At 41.9% G+C, this 18,689-nt stretch overlaps 2 protein-coding genes across 2 annotated transcripts in view; both read left to right on the forward strand.

Annotated features, from left to right (window-relative positions):
• The first annotated feature begins 829 nt into the window (after positions 1–829).
• The window catches only part of TAGLN3 (transgelin 3), a 47,506-nt gene continuing 29,646 nt past the window's right edge, over positions 830–18,689 (forward strand). The window contains exon 1 of the mRNA XM_054045758.1: positions 830–1,044. Within this exon, the coding sequence (XP_053901733.1) occupies positions 912–1,044 (133 nt within the window). The 5' untranslated portion in view covers positions 830–911. The remainder of the gene's footprint in view (positions 1,045–18,689) is intronic.
• On the forward strand, positions 10,905–17,638 carry ABHD10 (abhydrolase domain containing 10, depalmitoylase). Its single transcript, XM_054045806.1, has 4 exons — positions 10,905–10,994; positions 12,926–13,023; positions 13,914–14,051; positions 16,872–17,638. Exons 3-4 carry the CDS (start codon positions 13,947–13,949, stop codon positions 17,211–17,213), a joined length of 447 nt encoding a protein of 148 aa, XP_053901781.1. The 5' UTR covers positions 10,905–10,994; positions 12,926–13,023; positions 13,914–13,946; the 3' UTR covers positions 17,214–17,638.

Consider the following 18,689-nt stretch of genomic DNA (forward strand, 5'->3'; position numbering starts at 1 on the left):
GCCGAGCCCCCCGGCCCGGCACCCCCGGCCCGGCACCCGGCCCCCCCGAGCACCGCCGGCCGAGACCCCGGCCCAGCACCCGGCACCCGAGCCGCTGGCCGAGCCCCCCGGCCCGGCCCCGGGCCCCCGGCCCGGCACCCGAGCCGCCGACCGCATGTCCGATTTTCCCGGACATGTCCGGCTTTTTGGGATTTCCCCCCGGACGGGGATTTGGAGCCCAAAAAGCCGGACATGTCCGGGAAAATCCGGACGTATGGTAACCCTACCCTGTCCCAGTCCTGAGCCCCCTCCCAAACCCCCAAGCCCCAGCCAAGCCATACCCCCAGCTGGATCCCTCCCCTTGCCCAGTGCAATTGAGTTAGTAAGGGAGAGGGGTGGCGTGAGCAGGGGGCGGGGCCTTCGGTTTTCTGCAATTAGAAAGCTGGTCTCTAGGCGGGAGGAGGGGGATGTTCTCCGGGGGGGAGGCACATGGCCCCCCCGGCACAGCACGGCTCCCCCTGCCTCGGGCTGGCCACGCGCTCCCTGGCGCTGATTGGCGGCGCCTGCGCCTCTGGCGCGATGAGGAACGAGGATTCCCCCCCCCCAGCAAGAGACGAACGGGCCGGCTCTCCCGGCTCAGCCTCAAGGCGCATGCGTCCTCCCCCTCCCTGTCCGCCTGCGGGTGGAGGCGCATGCGCAATCCTCCTGTTTTGGTCCTGCGCAGGCGCCTACGCACTTTCTCGTAGTCTGGTCCTTAAGCGCCGACGCAGCGTCCGTATCACGTTGGAGAGCGCACACTAGGCTGGGAACGCAACAACGCATGCGCACAACCTCCCCGTCTCAGAGAGGCGCATGCTCAGTTCTCTCCCGCACTGCCGAGGAACGACGAGGGCGGGACGTTCACCCCACGCGGGGCAGCGCGGGGCCGGGACATGGCAGCGGCGGGCGGCGGGGTCTGGGCGCTATGGTGGCGGGGATTGATTTGTGGCAGGGCCGCTGCTCGCTGCGCAGAGTCCGGGGCCGGCCGCGCCTCGCTATTGCTGCGGCCTCCAGGGCAGCTGCTGGGTAAGCGCGGGGCCAGGCCGTTATCGGCGCCCAGCCCGGCTCAGGCGGCCCCGGGGGCGGGGCCTGGGCGCGCTCTGCCGTGACGTGGGTTCTGCCCGTAGCCCCGCGGGGAAGCACGTGGCGCCGTAGGGGGCGGGGGTCTTTGGAGGAGCTATGTTAGCACGTGATCCATGTGACTCCCACCTGGCCCGTGCTGTTGGGGGTGTCCTCACGCTTTTCGGCCCTCCAGGGTTGGATGTCACTTGTTCTTGGTGCTGTGCTATTAAGACCCGTAGGTTTTCCCAGGAGTGTTTCTTTTCTTGACGTAGCTGCCTGAGGTAGGCTGTAGCGTGCTTGGCCCACACTGCCAGCTACCCAGTGTTACGGGCTCAGGATCATCCTGGGTGCCCTGGTGTGTGCATCTTCAGAGGTGGCAACCCTAATCTTGATCGTCTTGTGAGCCACTGTGCCGGGTGTTCTACGGGCATATATACATGTAGTGTCTTTTTCAGAAGTGCAGCTCTTTCTTAGTGCATGGTGGGGATGTCAGGGCTGGAGGGCTCGTGAGGAAGGCGATAGGCCTCAGGCCTCAACTTGGAGAATGCTTCAGCCAGCCTTAAGAATATAAGAACATAACATAAGAATGGCCATACTGGGTCAGACCAAAGGGTCATCTAGCCCAGTATCCTGTCTTCCAACAGTGACCAATGCCAGGTGCCCCAGAGGGAATGAACAGAACAAGTAATCATCAAGTGAGCCATCCCCTGTCATCCATTCCAAGCTTCTGGCAAACAGAGGCTAGGGACAAAAACAACAAGGAGTCTGGTGGCACCTTAAAGACTAACAGATTTATTTGGGCATAAGCTTTCGTGGGTAAAAACCTCACTTCTTCGGATGCATAGGGACACCATCCCTGCCCATCCTGGCTAATAGCCATTAATGAACCTATCCTCCATGAATTTATCTAGATTTTTTTTAACCCTGTTATAGTTCTTTTGACATGTAGCTAAGGTCCAACTCATTCCGCCATTGCCTTGTCATCTGTTCATGGTGTAGCTAGGCTCAGCATGCCTTCCTGAGGCTCCCACTGCCTTTGATGCTCTACCTTGATCTGAGTAGACTTCCCTTAAAACGCTGTATGCTGGGTTCAGCTGACTGTAGCTTGCTTTAATAAATATTAAAAGCAGCCATGAGCCCTTAGGAAGCTGTGGTCCGTGCCTTCACTGGAGCAAAATTTGCAAGCCCTTGCAATAAAACAATAAGGGGGAAATGTTAAGTTGTTCACATAGTATTTCTTGAGATATTTCAAATCTGTCACTCCAGGAAAATGGCACCAAAATGATCTGAGACAGACTTAGCTTATTTACTGCTTAAGTATTATCACCAGGCTGTACAGATAGACCCAGTTACATTGTTTTCAAGCTAAATTTAATTTAAAACTCAAGTTCAAGTGCAGTTATTTGTCTGGCCAACATCAGTAGATTGTTGTTACCTGTATAACTGTTTCTGAAATCGGTTGAAATATAATTTAGTCTGTTTGTGCAATCCAACCATATTGTTTCAGCGGAATCTGAGTTCTGAACCAGTTTAGCAAAATCAGTCTGTGAGCCCATTGGATATAGAGGCTGTAGAGAACTTGATTTTTGAATAAGTTATTATATACCACTTAAACTGGAGCTACAACTGTGAACAAATTCAGCTGATTTACTGGTAGTTATTCCCCTTCCTACATGGGACTATCAATACCAATACAAACTCCTTTTGTACTGAGGTAACTGCATCCCCACTTACACTGCTAAACCATAGCAGTATAGTTAAAGTGATGCACTTTTCTAGCACTGTATAGACAAGGAGTGTAAGAGTACAGGAGTGTTCCTTTGGCCAAAATTCTTTTTCCTTTCCCCTCCCCTGTTTTATACACTCCTCTCCCATCGATATGTGTTGTACTATATACTGAGTGTTACCACTTTTCATCTTTGAACTGCAGTCATTTCTACTTTGTGTTGTGTAGTTTGAAGCACTTCAGGATTAAAAGCCTTATATAAAATATGAATTACATAGTTCATGTGTTGTCATCTCATACTATCTGTTAGTGCAACTTTTGAGGAAAGTAAAGAGGAGTCATGACAAAAAGGGCTCAAGGTGTGGTAACATACATATATATATATATATTCAAAGTTGTTTACCATGAACAGTGTTTTGTATCTCAGAGATCCTTCTTTTTTGTATGTTTGTTGAATGAGTTGTGGAGAACACAGAAGTTGCCGTACAGAAATTGATAAACCCAGATTAGCTTTCTAATTTTTCAGGCATCTGCCTGCTTGGTTGGATCAGATTGTAGGTTCAGGACCAATTTTAAAAAAAAATTGATGAAGGGAGGAACATCGCTTTTAGGTTCTATGTCTGCCCAGAGTCGCACTAGGGGTTTTTTTTTTTGTTGTTTTTTTTTTTTAGCTTGTACTGATTATTTTTTTTTAAATTTTCTTTGATGTGAAAACAACCCCCTCAACTACAGAACAAGATAATATACCAGACTACAGACAATGCTGTTAAATACACTATGCGAACTGAAAAAGTCTAGGGTGTTTTTTTTTTTTGCATTTCATTGTGACAGTAATCCTTTTTAAAAAACAATTCTTCAAAAATGACTGACTTTAAATTTTTGCTCAAAAGGTACTATAGCAGCTTTAAAGAGCAATGGTCAATATTTACTCTCTTACTTATCAGCATAGTGCATCTGTTGCAAGTTGTAATTACTTGTGCACATATGTAAGTAAAAAGGAGATGTTGTGAACATAGCCTTTAGGGTAACAGGAGACTAGATCTTAGTTGCTGCAGGACAGTTCTGTGGTGTGATGCTGTCGCCCACTTGTTTTAATGCGTAGCATTTCTGTATCTACTGAACTACATCACTAGGTCAGCCTTGAATTAATATTGTAGAGGCCCAGCAGATTTTATTTGGGGATGCGTTAGTTTTTCATTAGTGAAAGGTGGGTCGTTGGAAATTAATAATATGTAAATATTATATAGTGCTTATGACATAGCTTTAAGAATCTGACCTAATATCATAAGGTCCATACTCAGCTTAGCATTTCATAGATCATATATAGGAGGGGAAATGGTCCCAAATCACTTTGCTTCATCCACAACTGAAAAGCTGCTAAAAACTGGATTTAATTTAAATATTATAGAAACCCATGAGGTCTGTTGAAGTATTCAGTATATCAGCATTTTCTTAATCTCTCCAATGTGTAAAATTTGCATCAAACTGAATGACACTGAAGCCTTCAGCCTAGTCTGTGTTTTCAAAAGTGAAAAGCCTTGTTTGTGGACATCTTGAATTAGTGTGCCTGTATGTATTCCTCTAACTAAACTAACAATTCTTTATTGTGTTCAATACCACAATAAGAAACCTGACTTGGTTTATAATTATGTAATGGAAACCAGTGGTTCTCAACTGGGGGTCTGTGGCCCCTTAGGGGACTGAGGCAGGTTCAGGGGATCTGCTAGCCCTGAGTCCCGATGCCTTGTGGGGTAGAAGCCCAAAGACATGAGTGGAGTTGTGGGGATGGGAGGGACCAGGGATGTTGCCCCCCAAAACTGCAGTGCCAGAGCAGGATAGTCCTGAGGCAGCTCCACTCCCCCCCCCCCCCTTCCTGGCGAGGTTGGAGGTGGGGAGCCAAGCAGTGCGGGGCAGTGTCATAGAGTGGGCAGCCACAGTGCCCCCCATCTCCTCCTCCTCCTGCTGGTGCCCAGGGCTGTGGCTGCTTCTCAGTCAAAGGGGGTTGGGAGCTGCTCCTGCCGCCAGTACGAGCCTTCCAAGTAGGGGGACCCGTCTCTGGGGTGGCCAGAGCCCTTCTGGAGCAGTGACTGCAAACTTCCCAGCATATAGCTCCTAGCTACTCACTTAATGCACCCTGAGCTACCCCCCTGCCTGCATACTGTCCCTAGCTTCCCCTCTCCCTGCACCGTGAGTGATTTTCAAACTTTTTGAGCTGAGCTTCCTCCCTCCCCCCCCCCTTGCATTAAAATTTTTGGATGCATGCCCCCCGCAACCCAGACAAGGTGCGGTGCAGCTGAGGTGAGTCTGGGAGTGGAGGTGATGCTCCCTCCCTGGGCCCTGCTGTGCAGAGCTGGCCCGAGCCCCGCCAGGCCTTGCTCCCCTCCAAAATAGAAATCAGTTATGCCAAGAGTCCCCCTGCCCAGTGGCCAGTGCTAAAGCCCCAAGCCTGCCCTTTCCCCTTCCACCGGCTGGGACTTGGAGTTTTCATAGCATGTTGCAGGGGCTCAGAAAGAAAAAGGTTGAGAAACCCCTGATGTAGATGATTTGTCTAATGTTAACTAGGCCCTCTGATTTAACTGTTCTAATATGTGCAAGACAATGGAAAATTTTCAAGCCTCAGTAACTTGTGGATAGTGGGAGAACATGAACTATAAGAACAATTTGTGTGTCTGCTTTGGCAAAAATCCCCCAAACCACACAGTGAGGAATCTGTACCTATTTAGCGGATGATAATTAGAAATTGTATAAGTATACTCTTTTCCAAGCAAATGCACATCTGACAGACTAAATGTATTGTTATTGTACCTCCAAGCAGAAATAGAATAAGAGACAGAAAAAAAGACGACCACAACAGAGAGATACTTATCTTCACTGTATACCATGAATTTTAAGCAGCATTGTTCATAGTGGTAGTATTCATCTTAAAACTTGGAGGAGGGCAGGAATGATAAATTCAGAATCCTACTGGACAGAAATAGCATGCAAATGTGATAGCCTTTTGTACTACACATTTTCACACACGTATTGTTCCAGATGCAGCCTTCAGTTCAAACATACAGGTGACCCCAGCATTTGGTATCTCCTCTGTCACATACCCTCTTACTTTTTGATAACTGGATTCTTGTTCTTATGGTATGTGGAGAGAGAGAACCAGATATTTTTGCTTAGGCTTTTTAGCTGACAGGATAAATGTTGTCTTCTTTATCTGAATGATCAATCTGACAACTCCAACTAAAATGCTGGTTTCATCCTGGTTCTGTACAATAAATAATGGCTCCAAGGAATCATTATAGTCTATCATGTCCTCTTAGGTACACGGTAGGGGCTTTCCACTCTTTCTATAGATGGCATTGGAACAAGAGAACTACATTTAAATGACATTGAGGAACTGATCACTCAGTTTCCTTGCTTTTATGGATTAAGCTCAGTCCTGAACCAGTTTCTTTGTGTCAGTATTTCAGCAGTTGCTGAAAAGTAACTGTTCTTCCCATTATATAGGGTTGGGATACCTAGTAATGGAGTCATTATGGTTTAATTAAAATGGTATCAAAAATCTTATCCCAGTTCTTAACTGTTCATCACTTTTTTCATAGCTCAGTGGTTTGAACATTGGCCTGCTAAACCCAGGGTTGTGAGTTCAATCCTTGAAGGGGCCATTTAGGGATCTGGGCAAAGATCTGTCTGGAGATTGGCCCTGCTTTGAGCAGGGGGATGGACTAGATAATCTCCTGAGGTCCCTTCCAACCCTGATATTCTATGATCTTTGTTGCAATATCTAGAGTCTAATGTTGAGTCCATGATTTATCACTATTTTGGATCAGGGACCCTTGAGTTTCTTGCAATTGCCCCATGTCTCCATGCTACAGCCCCATTTCACTCAACATTGCCATGTCCAGTAATAACCAGAAGGGGTTAGAGCTGCACAGGAAGCTTCTCCTATCAGGAGTAAATCTACTGCCTTTAGAATACACCTATTCCTGTGGCCTAGGGATCTTTCCCTTTATTAGAATGCATTTCTTGAACTTAAAAATTGACTTTTGTTTTTTGTTTCCACTCACTTTTGAGTGAACAGAACGTGAAAATTTGGCTTTAAATCTCTGTTGAAATTTTCCCTTCCCTATTAATCATAAGCCTTTTATATTTAACTGGTAACTTGATCATCCTCTAAACAGCAGCTCAACCAGTTACTTTCCTTGTTGTGTTTGGGATTGGTTCTTTCTGCTAAACGGAGAAGCTTATTGAAATATCTTCTACAGTATGGGTGCTTTATCCAGCTGCAGTGGGACTCTTGAAAATATTGTTTTATTGTTATTAAAATAACTACTGTATTAAGAGACTTCACGGGGAAGACTGGCTTCAGTCTGAGTTTAAAATTGTTTGACAAGAAGTTGATTCCTCTGAGTATGACAGTGACTTCAAAATATTTTTAGGATGTTAGTGGTGTGTACTCTTCAGAAACTAACTTTGCCTTTGTGTGTGTGATTAATCTGGTAAAATTTTCACCAAAAATAACCATTTCATTTTGAGTCAGCAAATTTGTCAACTTACTTGAAATTGCCTAATGACAGTGAGTTCATGGGAGCACACTGTTGTTTACTTACTGGTACATCTTGCTATCTCTCAACATTGGGCGCGCGGGAGGGTTTGTATCATTTGAGTATTTTTCTCTAATATAAAGCCAGCCCTTTATATTGAATTATTTTTATGATAAAGGACTTCAGTTTTTAGAAAGCCCATGTGGCAATTCTGTCTTTTCATTGAAGCTTTTCTGAGCGTCATTTTATTATGAAATTAAATCTAGAGAACACTGCTGTTGTAACTTCTTAAAGAAGTGATGGATTTCAGTCTCTGACTGAAGTTTTTGTACAGCAATAAATGTACTTGAACTTGCTTTTCAGAGGCTGGTTGTCTAACTACAGTGTTGCTAGTAGAAGGGTATAGTTTTTTTAATTTGAAATTAAGCATCATTTTGTGTATGTCAGCATTTGTACTTAATTGACATAATTGAACAGTTATTTCAGTTAGATACGGTTAACTTAAATAACTTAGCTAAGATGCCATGAGATGGAATAGTCGATTACAGGCAGCTCATTGTTGGTTCTAGAATGGTTTAAGGATTTGAAATTTGGTGCTTGACTATCACTGCTTAAAATTTAAGCTCCCAAGGATCTGAATTTTGTTCTTTACTGACTCAGAATATTAAAATTACAAAGGAGAATGTGAAAAATGACGAGAATTGAGCATGCTCAATTCATTAGAGGAACCAGAAGAAGAGGCATGAGGTTGTAATACACATTAACTGAAATAAAACCTCTCAACTTCAAGGATCTAGCTTGAAAAGTAGTAGCATTAATACATAGCAAGTGCTTTTTCTGGCCATTGATAAGTTCAGAATGACAGAAAGTGTGCCAAACTTGGTTTCTGATTGGACAAAGCAGACCTGCCACTATCAAAAGCCCAGTGGGGGGAAATGATGCAGGCAATCTTTTTTGTATCAATAATGTAAACAGCCTAGACAGGTGACTGTCATTTTAGTGTTGGCATAATAATGAGATAGTGTCTCCATTGATGTTATTAAATGATTTAGTAGGGATAGGGGGATTTGGAACTGAAGTAACTGAGTCCAGAGGAGACTTACAAAAGTAAGTTTGCTTAATAAGACTTTTACTGAACCTCAGGTGGTAAAGAGGAGAATGTTTAAGGTTTCCATAGATCTCCTTTGCTAAAAATATCTAGAAAGATAACATGTGAAAAGATAATGAAACAATAACTCCTGATCACAGTTTCTACCTTATCAGCCCAAACTCTCCTAATTGATCAGACTGCAGAGGTTGTCATATTTCTAGCAACGTCTAAAAGCTGCTTTTGCCAAATTAATCATTTCATGATTGAGCCATAAATCGCAGGATAGCTTTAGGCCTTGCCAGACTCAAATACCAAATACAGCTGTAGCAGAGCAAGCAGCAATGTTGCCTGAAGAATTTCTATAACTGTTTGTATGATTTCTTTTCTTAAAGCAGGGTGGATTGATTTTAAATCAGATCTTAATTATGCTTTAAATCAGCAAGCAAGAATCTTGATTTAAGTCATTGATTTTAATAGTTTTTTATATTTTTTACATTTTATCTATTTTCGTATAAAAAGATTGTTTTTTTTTCCATTGCTTGAAAACCATTAAAACACATTGATTTGCACCTCAATATAGCCATTATACTAAACTTGATATTTTTTGCTGACCACAAGGACACACTATCTAGATTCGCTCATTTAAGCAGTTATATAGAACTCGTTAATTTTTAGCTTTATGACATTAGAAAATGATGAACGATGTATTTCTTATTTACTAGATGATTAACTTGTGATTTGGGTAAAGCTGTATTTGGATAAAAATTCAATTAAAAATGCACAAATATTTTACAATTTATTTAATCAAATAAAACTACTATAAAATGTGCTGGATAAGAAAAAAGTTTATCACAAAGTATCAAAACATGTTTTAATTTAAAATGAATGTTTATTAAGCAAAGCAAGTGTTATTTAAACTTTGGTGAATTGAACTTATTGTTTCAGGTCTCCACATGTCCTTCAAGGTTTTAAAATTAGTAAGAAAATAAGATCTACGATTAGTTTTATGCATAGTTTGAAAGAGGAAAACCAGTGTTGCTGTTTTTTCCACTCTGGGTTGAGAGAGAGAGAGAGAGATTTTTAACTCTGAAGGAACTAGTCATTGAACGGAAGTAATTAAATATACACCTCTATCCCGATATAATGCGGTCGTGGGGAGCCAAAAATCCCTACCGCGTTATAGCTGCAACCCCGTTATATTGGGGTAGGGGCGGCAGGGCTCCGGTGGTGATTTAAAGAGCTCCGGGCTGCAGGGAGCCCGGGCCCTTTAAATCGCCGGCAAATTTTTTGTTTTTTTTTTTATTTTTTGTTTGTTTGTTTGTTTTTCGGGCAACTTGAGAACATGGTGTTCAAAGATTCCACCAGGGGAAATTCTAAGACTTCTAGGTTTTCCTTATTAGTAAGCTGAAAAAAGAGAAAAATGTGTTACAGTTTTAACAAGGAAAAAAATCTATAAGTAGCAGCAATTTAGGATGGAATTATGAGTCTTGAAAAAAAAAACTGTTTTAACATACATACAAATTTCTGATTGCCCCATTAATATTGAAGTATCAATTGAAAAGGAACAAAATAACTAGCAATAGTCTCCAGACTAAGTTGGCATTACTGCGATGATGTTAGTTGCACTACTAAAGTTTGACTAACTTTTTATTTATTGAATTTCTGTTGGGCTCTTAGTACAGTAATGTTACTTCCATGTATTGGTTTTCTTATGGTGGAAAAATCCAAAGCTTGTTTCATTGTTCTCACCTCCTCCCAACTTATCCCCATTTTGTTTAACATTGATTACAGTGGGACTCTGGGCAGGAGATGGGCTGGGTTTGTAGTTCTCTATGGAGGATTGGTGCCTTTGATTGTAGCTTGTTCCACACCTATGGTACCATGTAAATAAAAACTTCACTTCTTAAGATTAATTTTGAAAAACATACTACTTCAGAATAGCAGAGAGGCAAATAATAAGGAAGCACAAATAAATAACTTTAAACTAACCAGATAACTAAAGTTATTGAGGAAATATGAAATTAGTAACAAATCAAGATTCAGTAACATTCAGTTGTGTGCAAACCCTTTAAAAACTGACAAGGCTTAGTCAACCACGCTTCTAATTACAGAGTGAAACTGTTAGTATTGCATGACTTGAATATCATCTTGCTTTTTTCACCCAGATAGCTGTGTGGTCCCAGAAGATTTGAAATTGTACTAATAGATAGTATTGAACATAATTTCAAAACTCTGTTGGGATTGAGTATTTTACTCAAACTAAAATATTTTGTTTCAAGATGATTTCTAATATGTTTTCTGGTATCTTACCTCAAGTACTTAAGTATTTCTGATGATAATTTTCTTTATAAAATGTCTTTTTTTGTGTTTTTAAAGCTTGCAGCAGACAGAAGGCATCAGTCAGTTTCCTTAGTCGACCTGATCGTCCAAATCTAGCTTATAATAAGATAAAGGGCAAGAACCCAGGTGTTGTCTTCCTCCCAGGCCTTAATTCAAATATGAATGGTCAGAAAGCAGTTGCACTTCAGGACTTCTGCAAATCTCTCGGTCATGCCTTTGTAAGGTACAGTCAAGAAGATTGTTTAGAGAAACTAGCATGAATTATAGTATGGCAGCCAGGAATGAGGAATTCTGTGAAAATACGTCTAGGATGCTGAAAATTCCTCCCCCACTTGAGCCTGTTAGATTTTGACATCTGATTGAAAGCATGCAATATAAGAGATAATGTCTGCCTCTTGTGATGGTGTTACCATCAATCTGTATCTGAGATATGTTCATCTTTTCTATGCAGAAGTTATTTAAATCAGTAATATGAATTTTTCAACACACTTGCATGACTCATTGAAATTGTAATTATCTCTGTTCTAACCTGAGTGATATGCTTCATGAAATAGTAAGATTATCAGAATAAAAATGAAAAATCTTTGAAAATGGAAATCTTCACTTATATTATGGTTAATACATATAAATTAAATAGTTACTGCATGCTTAAACTCCATCCTGCAAGGGACACTGTGTTGGTGGACTCCTGCTTGGAGCCCCTGGATTTGGGCCTTAGGACAGAGCTCTTGTTTTAGCTCTCTTATAGAATGCTATTTATGATGACTCAACTGCTAACTCTTATGAATGCAGATTAGTGTCTATTGGTCAAGTATCTTGAGTGGGTTTAGAGGAGTATACCTAGTGAAATGAATCGCATAGAACAGATGAAACATTATTTAAGAAGGTACAGAGTGTAAAAAGGATGTACAGTCTCAGTACTTGACGACACATTTATGAACCATGTATAGTATATGAAGGAAACTCTTGACTTGAAAATCTAAAAATGAAAAAATCATGTAGGTCTTTGACTCATTCTTCAAGGACAGTCCTGTCCATATGTCTGAGTTAAATTTGGATTTGCAGATTTAAAAAGCTAGTTAGTGCATGGGTGCACTGCATCTCCTAGTTGTCTCATCCTCCCAAATCCCTATGTATATGATTTGACGTCCAAGAGTACCGTATATACTCGTTCATAAGCCACATTTTTTTTAGTAAAAAAGGGAAACACTAGAGACGGGGGTTGGCTTATGAATGGGTATAGAGAGGGAGAGGTGGGACACAGCCCCTCCCCCCAACAGAGGGAGCAAGGAGAGGCAGCAGAGCCAGAAGGGAAGAGGCGGTGCCAGAGTCTCTCCACTTCTGGCCATGCTGCTCTCCCCCCAGCCTCCGAAGCAGCTGCAGCTGTGGGGCTGGCAGGCTGCAGCCGTGCTGCTCGGCCCCGCCCCCCAGAGCAGGCTGTGGCCGCGCCGCCCAGCCCGCCGGAGCACGCTGCCCAGCCCGATGGAACATGCTGCGGCCGCGCCGCCAGAGCAGGCTGCAATCGCGCTGGCCAGCCTGCTGGAGCAGCTCCAGCTAGGTCTGAGCTGCTCCAGATAAGGTGGGAAGGGAAGTGTGGGGGTCCCAGGCTAGGGGTGGGGTCATGTGGGGGGTGGTCACAGGGGTTATTCCCCTGACTCCCAGTCCCCCCCCCCCTCCCCAAATTTCCCCACCAGTTGCTGTCCCGGCCCGTCGGGGTAAGCAGCTGGCGCCGGGACACTTTGTTTACTTAGGTTTACCTCCGTGCCAGCGGATGTTCAAGGTAAACAAACCATCTCCACCCGCCAGCGGCTTATCCTCATGGCCTGGGAGCCAGAGTTTGCTGAACCCTGAATTACAGGGTCGGCTTATGAATAGGTTATAAAAATTTTCCATTTTTACTTATGCATCTTGGGGGGGTCAGCTTATAAACGAACCGTCTTATGATCGAGTATATACGGTAACTTTCTCTCTTAACTGAAATTTCTGAAAACCTCCATGATTATGAGGTATGTTGTCTTTATTGCAATTGTTTAATTCTGATTAACAGTGAAGAGTATTGTTCCTGTTCTGTGTAGGTACTGTCTGATGCAGCTTGTTTTGTAAGTAATATTAAATTTTTATCTTGACTGTTAACTTGCAGATTTGATTATACAGGATGTGGAAGTTCAGATGGTAATCTTCAAGAGTGTACGGTTGGAAAGTGGAGGAAGGATGTTTTGTCTGTACTAGATGAACTCACAGATGGACCACAGGTTATATTTTATTTTTAAATATAGCATAAGCTGTTCTCCCAAGCTAAAGCATTACATAGCCAGAAATACAGTTTAATGGTCCTTGTGAATGATCTTCTATAAAAAAGAAAAGAACGACCTTTGTACTCATTTCCAGTTTGAGTTGTTTCAAATGGAACAAAAAAGTATCAGTCACGAAGTACCTTACACAGGGATGGAGGTGCTGATCAACAAGCTAATAGCAATGGAAATAACATTGTAGAACAACACTAAATGGAAAACAAACTAGATTAGGTAATGAAACAACTTGGGGAGAAATCATTTTAGTTCAAAACAAAATAAAGTCAAGTCAGTGTTAAGCTGTCCATTGCATAGATACCATGGCAATGGACGTTTTCAAATACTACATACTGCTCAGTTTAAATTAATGAGAGGGAATTCTACTAAGTAATTACTTCTAATATAGCTCAGAATGACTATTAGAACTACTGTATTGTAATGTGTTAAAACTTGTTTTGTGTGTTTCTGACTTTTATTAATGAGCCTTTACAATGCTCATTTCTTTAAAGATGTTAAAGCACTTCAACAGCTGGAAAAATAAAAAGTAAAAGTACTCGATGCTCAACTGCATTTCAATTCTCATTTTGTTTACAGTGGGGCAGTCTGAGAAAGCAATAACCTGCCCCAATGAACAAAAAACAGTAGTTAAATGCCAAATCTGGTGATGCTTACTCAGGCAAAATTCCCATTGGAAATGACAGCAGTTCTGCTGGGTAAGGGCAGCAGGATTATGCCCCAGGTTTAAGTAGCTAAACAAAGCTGAAAATATTTTGATTTTAAAAAAAAGGGTAAATTGGTAATTTAAATAAAAAATCATTTTGTGTGTTTTGTTTTTCAAATCTTACTTTAAGATTCTAGTGGGATCCAGCTTAGGTGGATGGCTGATGCTTCATGCAGCAATAGCTCGTCCAGAAAAGGTGGCCGCTGTAGTTGGAGTAGCTGCAGCTGCAGACTATCTTGTAACAACTTTTAAACAACTTCCCCTTGAGGTAAATGTTAACGGCTTTTAATGTTCTGTTTTTGCAAATTTTGAAAACTTACTGGTGTGAAATCCCGTTATTAAATTTTTTCATTGTGTATCTTATGGTTAAATGGACTGTAAGAGATGGTGTTGAGTTAACAGCCTGCAAAATAGTGAAATTTGTGAGTGAAATTGTCAGAATTAGTTAAAATGAAGACTTCTTACAACCATCGTATATAGGAGCCTTAATTGTGGACCAGGGACTCATTGTGTTAGGCACAGTAGAAGCACAAAACAAAAAGATGATCCCTGCCCCAAGCAACTTAAAATCTAAGTATAAGAAAAAGAGACATCAGATAGATACAGATGAATGGAGAACAAAGACCGTATTGGTCAGCATAATAGGCAGTGGTCTCATCTCACCAGCAATCTAACTGTTGTCAGGGTTTTGTAGGCATCATGGCAAAGAGTTCTGAGGAGGGTTATGAAAGGGGATAAGAGGTAGGTAGCTTTGCGCTTTTTACCAGGAGCACCTCACATATATGAGGAGCAGCATAGGAGAAAGCAAAAAGATGCTGGTTTGAAAATTTAACAAGTGGCCCATTGAGGCTGGTAACATGGACTGATCAGAGGCAGGAATTGACATTTCAGTAGTGAATGAGAGATGATAGGGTGGGGATAAGCAATGAAGAGCCTTGAAAGTGAAGACAAGTAGCTTATATTTGATAAGATAGAGAAAAGGGAACGGGAGGGGAGGTGCATGGGAAAAGAGTGGTGATGTGGTCAAGCAGCAGACTAAGAAAATGATATTTGAAGAAACATTCTGAATGGATATGAATGGGGCAAAATGGCATTTGTCAAGGCCAAAGGGAAGGATGTTGCAGTAATTGAGACGTGAGATGATTAGGGCTTGGATAAGTCTTAGCTTCATGGATGGATAAGAAGGTTGTTTTTTAAAGATGTTGTGCAGAAAGAAGATCTAAAGGGAGAGCCTGACTGAGGACCTAGAGAGAAGTCTGAATCAAATGACTTCTGGGATATGGGTCTGAATGATAGGCAGGATGATTGAGCAAAGAGTTGGGGAGGGAAAGAGTGAGGTAAGTGTAACTATTCGATGTCAAAGGCTAGAAAGTAACTTCATATACCATCACTACTGTGACAGATATGGCAGTTTCCTGCAATATCTTTGGAAGATCTTACTGCATTACGTTGAAATAGCTTTGGAATCCTTTGTGTCATGAATGCAAAGTTGATGTATTATTTTGGGATTGTATGTGACATCTCTTGGGGAAGAGATGGGGCCAGTGTAAACCCTGGAGAAGTGTAATGAGCTTCAAAGGACTATTTCAAACAATATGCCAGACAAAAAGGAACATTTGGAACAAACCAAGTTAAATGGGTTTGTTAGAAAGGACCTGGAGAGAGATGAATGCAGGTTCCCATCACAACCTTTTTGAAACTATGCCCTGAGGGGAGAACCATTGTCTGACTGATTACCTATTCATGGTCTCTGAAGACCCAAGTGAAAGAAAGGTGTATGCCTATGGGTGCTTGTTCAGAGTAAAAGCTTGTATGAACTTGAAACCACACACCCTCTGGTGGGGTTTTAAGAGCCTGTTTAAGTAGTCTGTCTTTCTGGGAAATTCACAGTGTAGGCAGGGAGCTGTGCAGCCTGGAAATACCCCAGTCAGGACCAAGAGAGATACGGGTCTCTCAACAGAAGAGGTAACAGCTGAGAGACTGGGAGCCTAAAATGGGTGTCCTTGCTGGACCACAGAGTGGGAATACAGATGCAGTTGCGACAACTACTTTCATTTGAACCTGACTTAAATTTTGGTAGGTTAGATCTGGGGTTGAAGTAGGATTTTTCTGCATAATTTGAAATGAACTGAATGTGGGCTCCAAATTTGACACAGTAATTATTGAAGTGTTTGCCTGAGTGCAGAACTCTAGTGTACTAGCTTTTTGGTTCTTGCTAGCGATACCTTATAATATAGCCTGATCTCAAGGGTGGAGGGAGGGAATGTCCACCAAAAAACTTTGGGTGGGAGCGTTTGGTTTTGATGGGCTTTTTTATGTGTCTCTTTTTGTGAGCCTTAACTCCTGCATGCTCAAAGAATTTCCCCAGGAGGGAAGAAAGACCTCAAATTGTCTCCTCCCTCCCCCCACTGGTAACCCCCCTGTCTTCATTGGGTCCCCTTCCTTGGTGGCTTCTTTGTGAGGTCCAAAGGAATGAAGCCCTGAGCCTCTGGAGACTTGAGGGAAGTCAGTTGAGATTGGAGGGTGCAGGGATCTTCGACTGGGAGAAAGCAGATTAGGTAATATTTCCACCTTTCCCTTTCTGTGGACCTCCTGAGGTGTGATAGAGGAGAGAGCTCATGACAAGCCTTTGGAGGCCAAGGAGTGAAAAACCCCTATTCCCCATGAGTCTTTCGCTCATTGACAGTTAGTGAACTCTTCCGAGCCTTGGTTGACTTCATAAGGACTAAAACCAGCTGTGGGTTGTAGGGGGCTGCTGACTCTTTTGGCTGGGTCATGGCTGAGAGGCCTGCTGTGTGAGAGCCCTGAATAGCTGAAGTTTGTGGGAGGGAGGTACAGGTCAGTTTCTGAGACTCGTTGTGGGTGTTTCCCTCCTGTAGATGTCAGGAGGGTTACAGAAATGGGTCCAATACACCCCTCTTCTGCCTCCTGACCTCAACTGGTAAAGATAAGTTTGTAAGAGTTTGGGGGGGGGTTGTTTTTGTTTGCTCTTAGTAATGTGCTGAAAACAGAGTCAAGGAGTCTGCTTGCCTTGTTTAATAAGAGTGAATCACATTTGTCTGGAATATTCTTTCTCTTTTCTAAACAGGTCCAAAAAGAAATAGAAGAAAAGGGTGAATGGAAGCTGCCAACAAAACACAACGAGGAAGGGTTTTATTGTTTGTCATATGAGTTCATTAAAGAAGCAGAAAACCACTGTCTGTTGAGCAATCCTATTCCTATAACCTGCCCTATAAAACTTATCCATGGCATGAAGGATGAAGATGTCCCATGGCAGGTATCCATGCAAATTGCAAATCGTGTTGTCAGCACAGATGTGGATGTGATCCTCCGCAAAGTTGGTCAGCACCGAATGAATGAGAAGGATGACATGAAACTTCTTGTGTACACTGTTGATGATTTAATTGACAAGCTGACAACCCTAGCATGAGTTGCATGTTAGCACTAATGCATGAGCTTAACACTCAGATCTCTTCTGTGATTAACCAAAACCTCACTTTTTTTATGGCAATGGAACACTGCTGAATCTGGAAGGAAAGAAAGGAAGTGGAGCTTTAATTTCTGTCTCCTTACCTCTGTTTTGTAAATAAAGGTGTTTTCTTAATGCTGCATTTGCACAAATGGTAGAAAATGTGAAGAAAATGCTGCTGTTTGTTGGAAAACTTTCCCCCACCTTGATTTCCTGTGACTTTTTTTCAAGTTTCCTACGCTATTTTGTACTGAAACATGTTTACCTTTCTTACATTTGTGCCAATGGTTAATTTTTGCTACTATTAGAACTGTACAGTACAACTTAATTTTTTAATTCCTTTTGACATCCTAAAATAAATATTGTGTTTTATTCTTTTAACATTATTCCATTTCTGAGTTCTGAAACTTGTGTGGGAGCCTTCCCACCCCAAATATGTACCTGAAATGTTCAATTAAATAATGCCCCTAGAAATAGAATGGGGGAAAATGCAGCATAATAAAGCTGGCTTCAAATATAAAATGGAGTTTTAGTATTGATATTAAGCCATAAAACAACTGCACAATATCTTAGTGTCCTTTGTGCCTGGGATAGTGATGAGCAAAATTTGATTTTTGAGTTGCTCAGAATAACTAAAAATTGAAACTTCAGTTGTATAGATGTCTTTCTAAGCTCATTATACCAGATGAAAAGTAATCACATGGTCATTGTTCTAGGGTCCTAAGGTTGATCTCTACCATTGTATTCTATAAGAGTTGTAGGTCAATTACATTGAAAGATTTAGATATTTCTGCATTAGTGAATATATTTAATCCTATTAAGGCAGAGCGAAGCAAGGAAGCAGGAGTTGCCCAGCATTCCTCCCTAATGTCATGCAGAAACTTACATACACAAAAACACTTCTTTAAAAAGCTATATGCTCTACTTGATCTTGGCATATCAGGAAATAATACTTACTTTTCAACATTTGTGGAGCTTCCTATTTGTAGAATTGGTTATTTGTGTAGCATAAAAGCCTACTCAACCAGTCAGTTCAGCCGTCTCTGTTTGTGATACTTTTGACTTTTTACTTTTCTGCAACAAATCCATGACTTAGCCATACTTGTAAATGGGACATACATCCATTCTAGGAATGGCTTTTATTTAGCTGTAACTACCTTTCCGTAGTATTTACAGTTGTGGGAACATTAGTAGAACAGACAGCTGGGTGCATTTGCTCTGGGTGAGGTAACCATATTGGCCATACTTTGGTTTATCTGGGTTTCTCCCTATTGATTTCTTGTTACAGAGGGGTGGAAGGTACCTTTTGAATGTGTGTTTAAAAATGAAAAGGGAAGAGAGGCCATGGCTGACTCATTCTTGCCCTTGAATGGACACTTAATTAGTAACCAAGTCAACTCAATAGACAGCAAACGTAAGCTATGTAATAAATTACAA

The sequence above is a fragment of the Malaclemys terrapin genome, chromosome 1 (assembly GCF_027887155.1).
Source record: "Malaclemys terrapin pileata isolate rMalTer1 chromosome 1, rMalTer1.hap1, whole genome shotgun sequence".
Lineage (NCBI taxonomy): Eukaryota > Metazoa > Chordata > Testudines > Emydidae > Malaclemys > Malaclemys terrapin.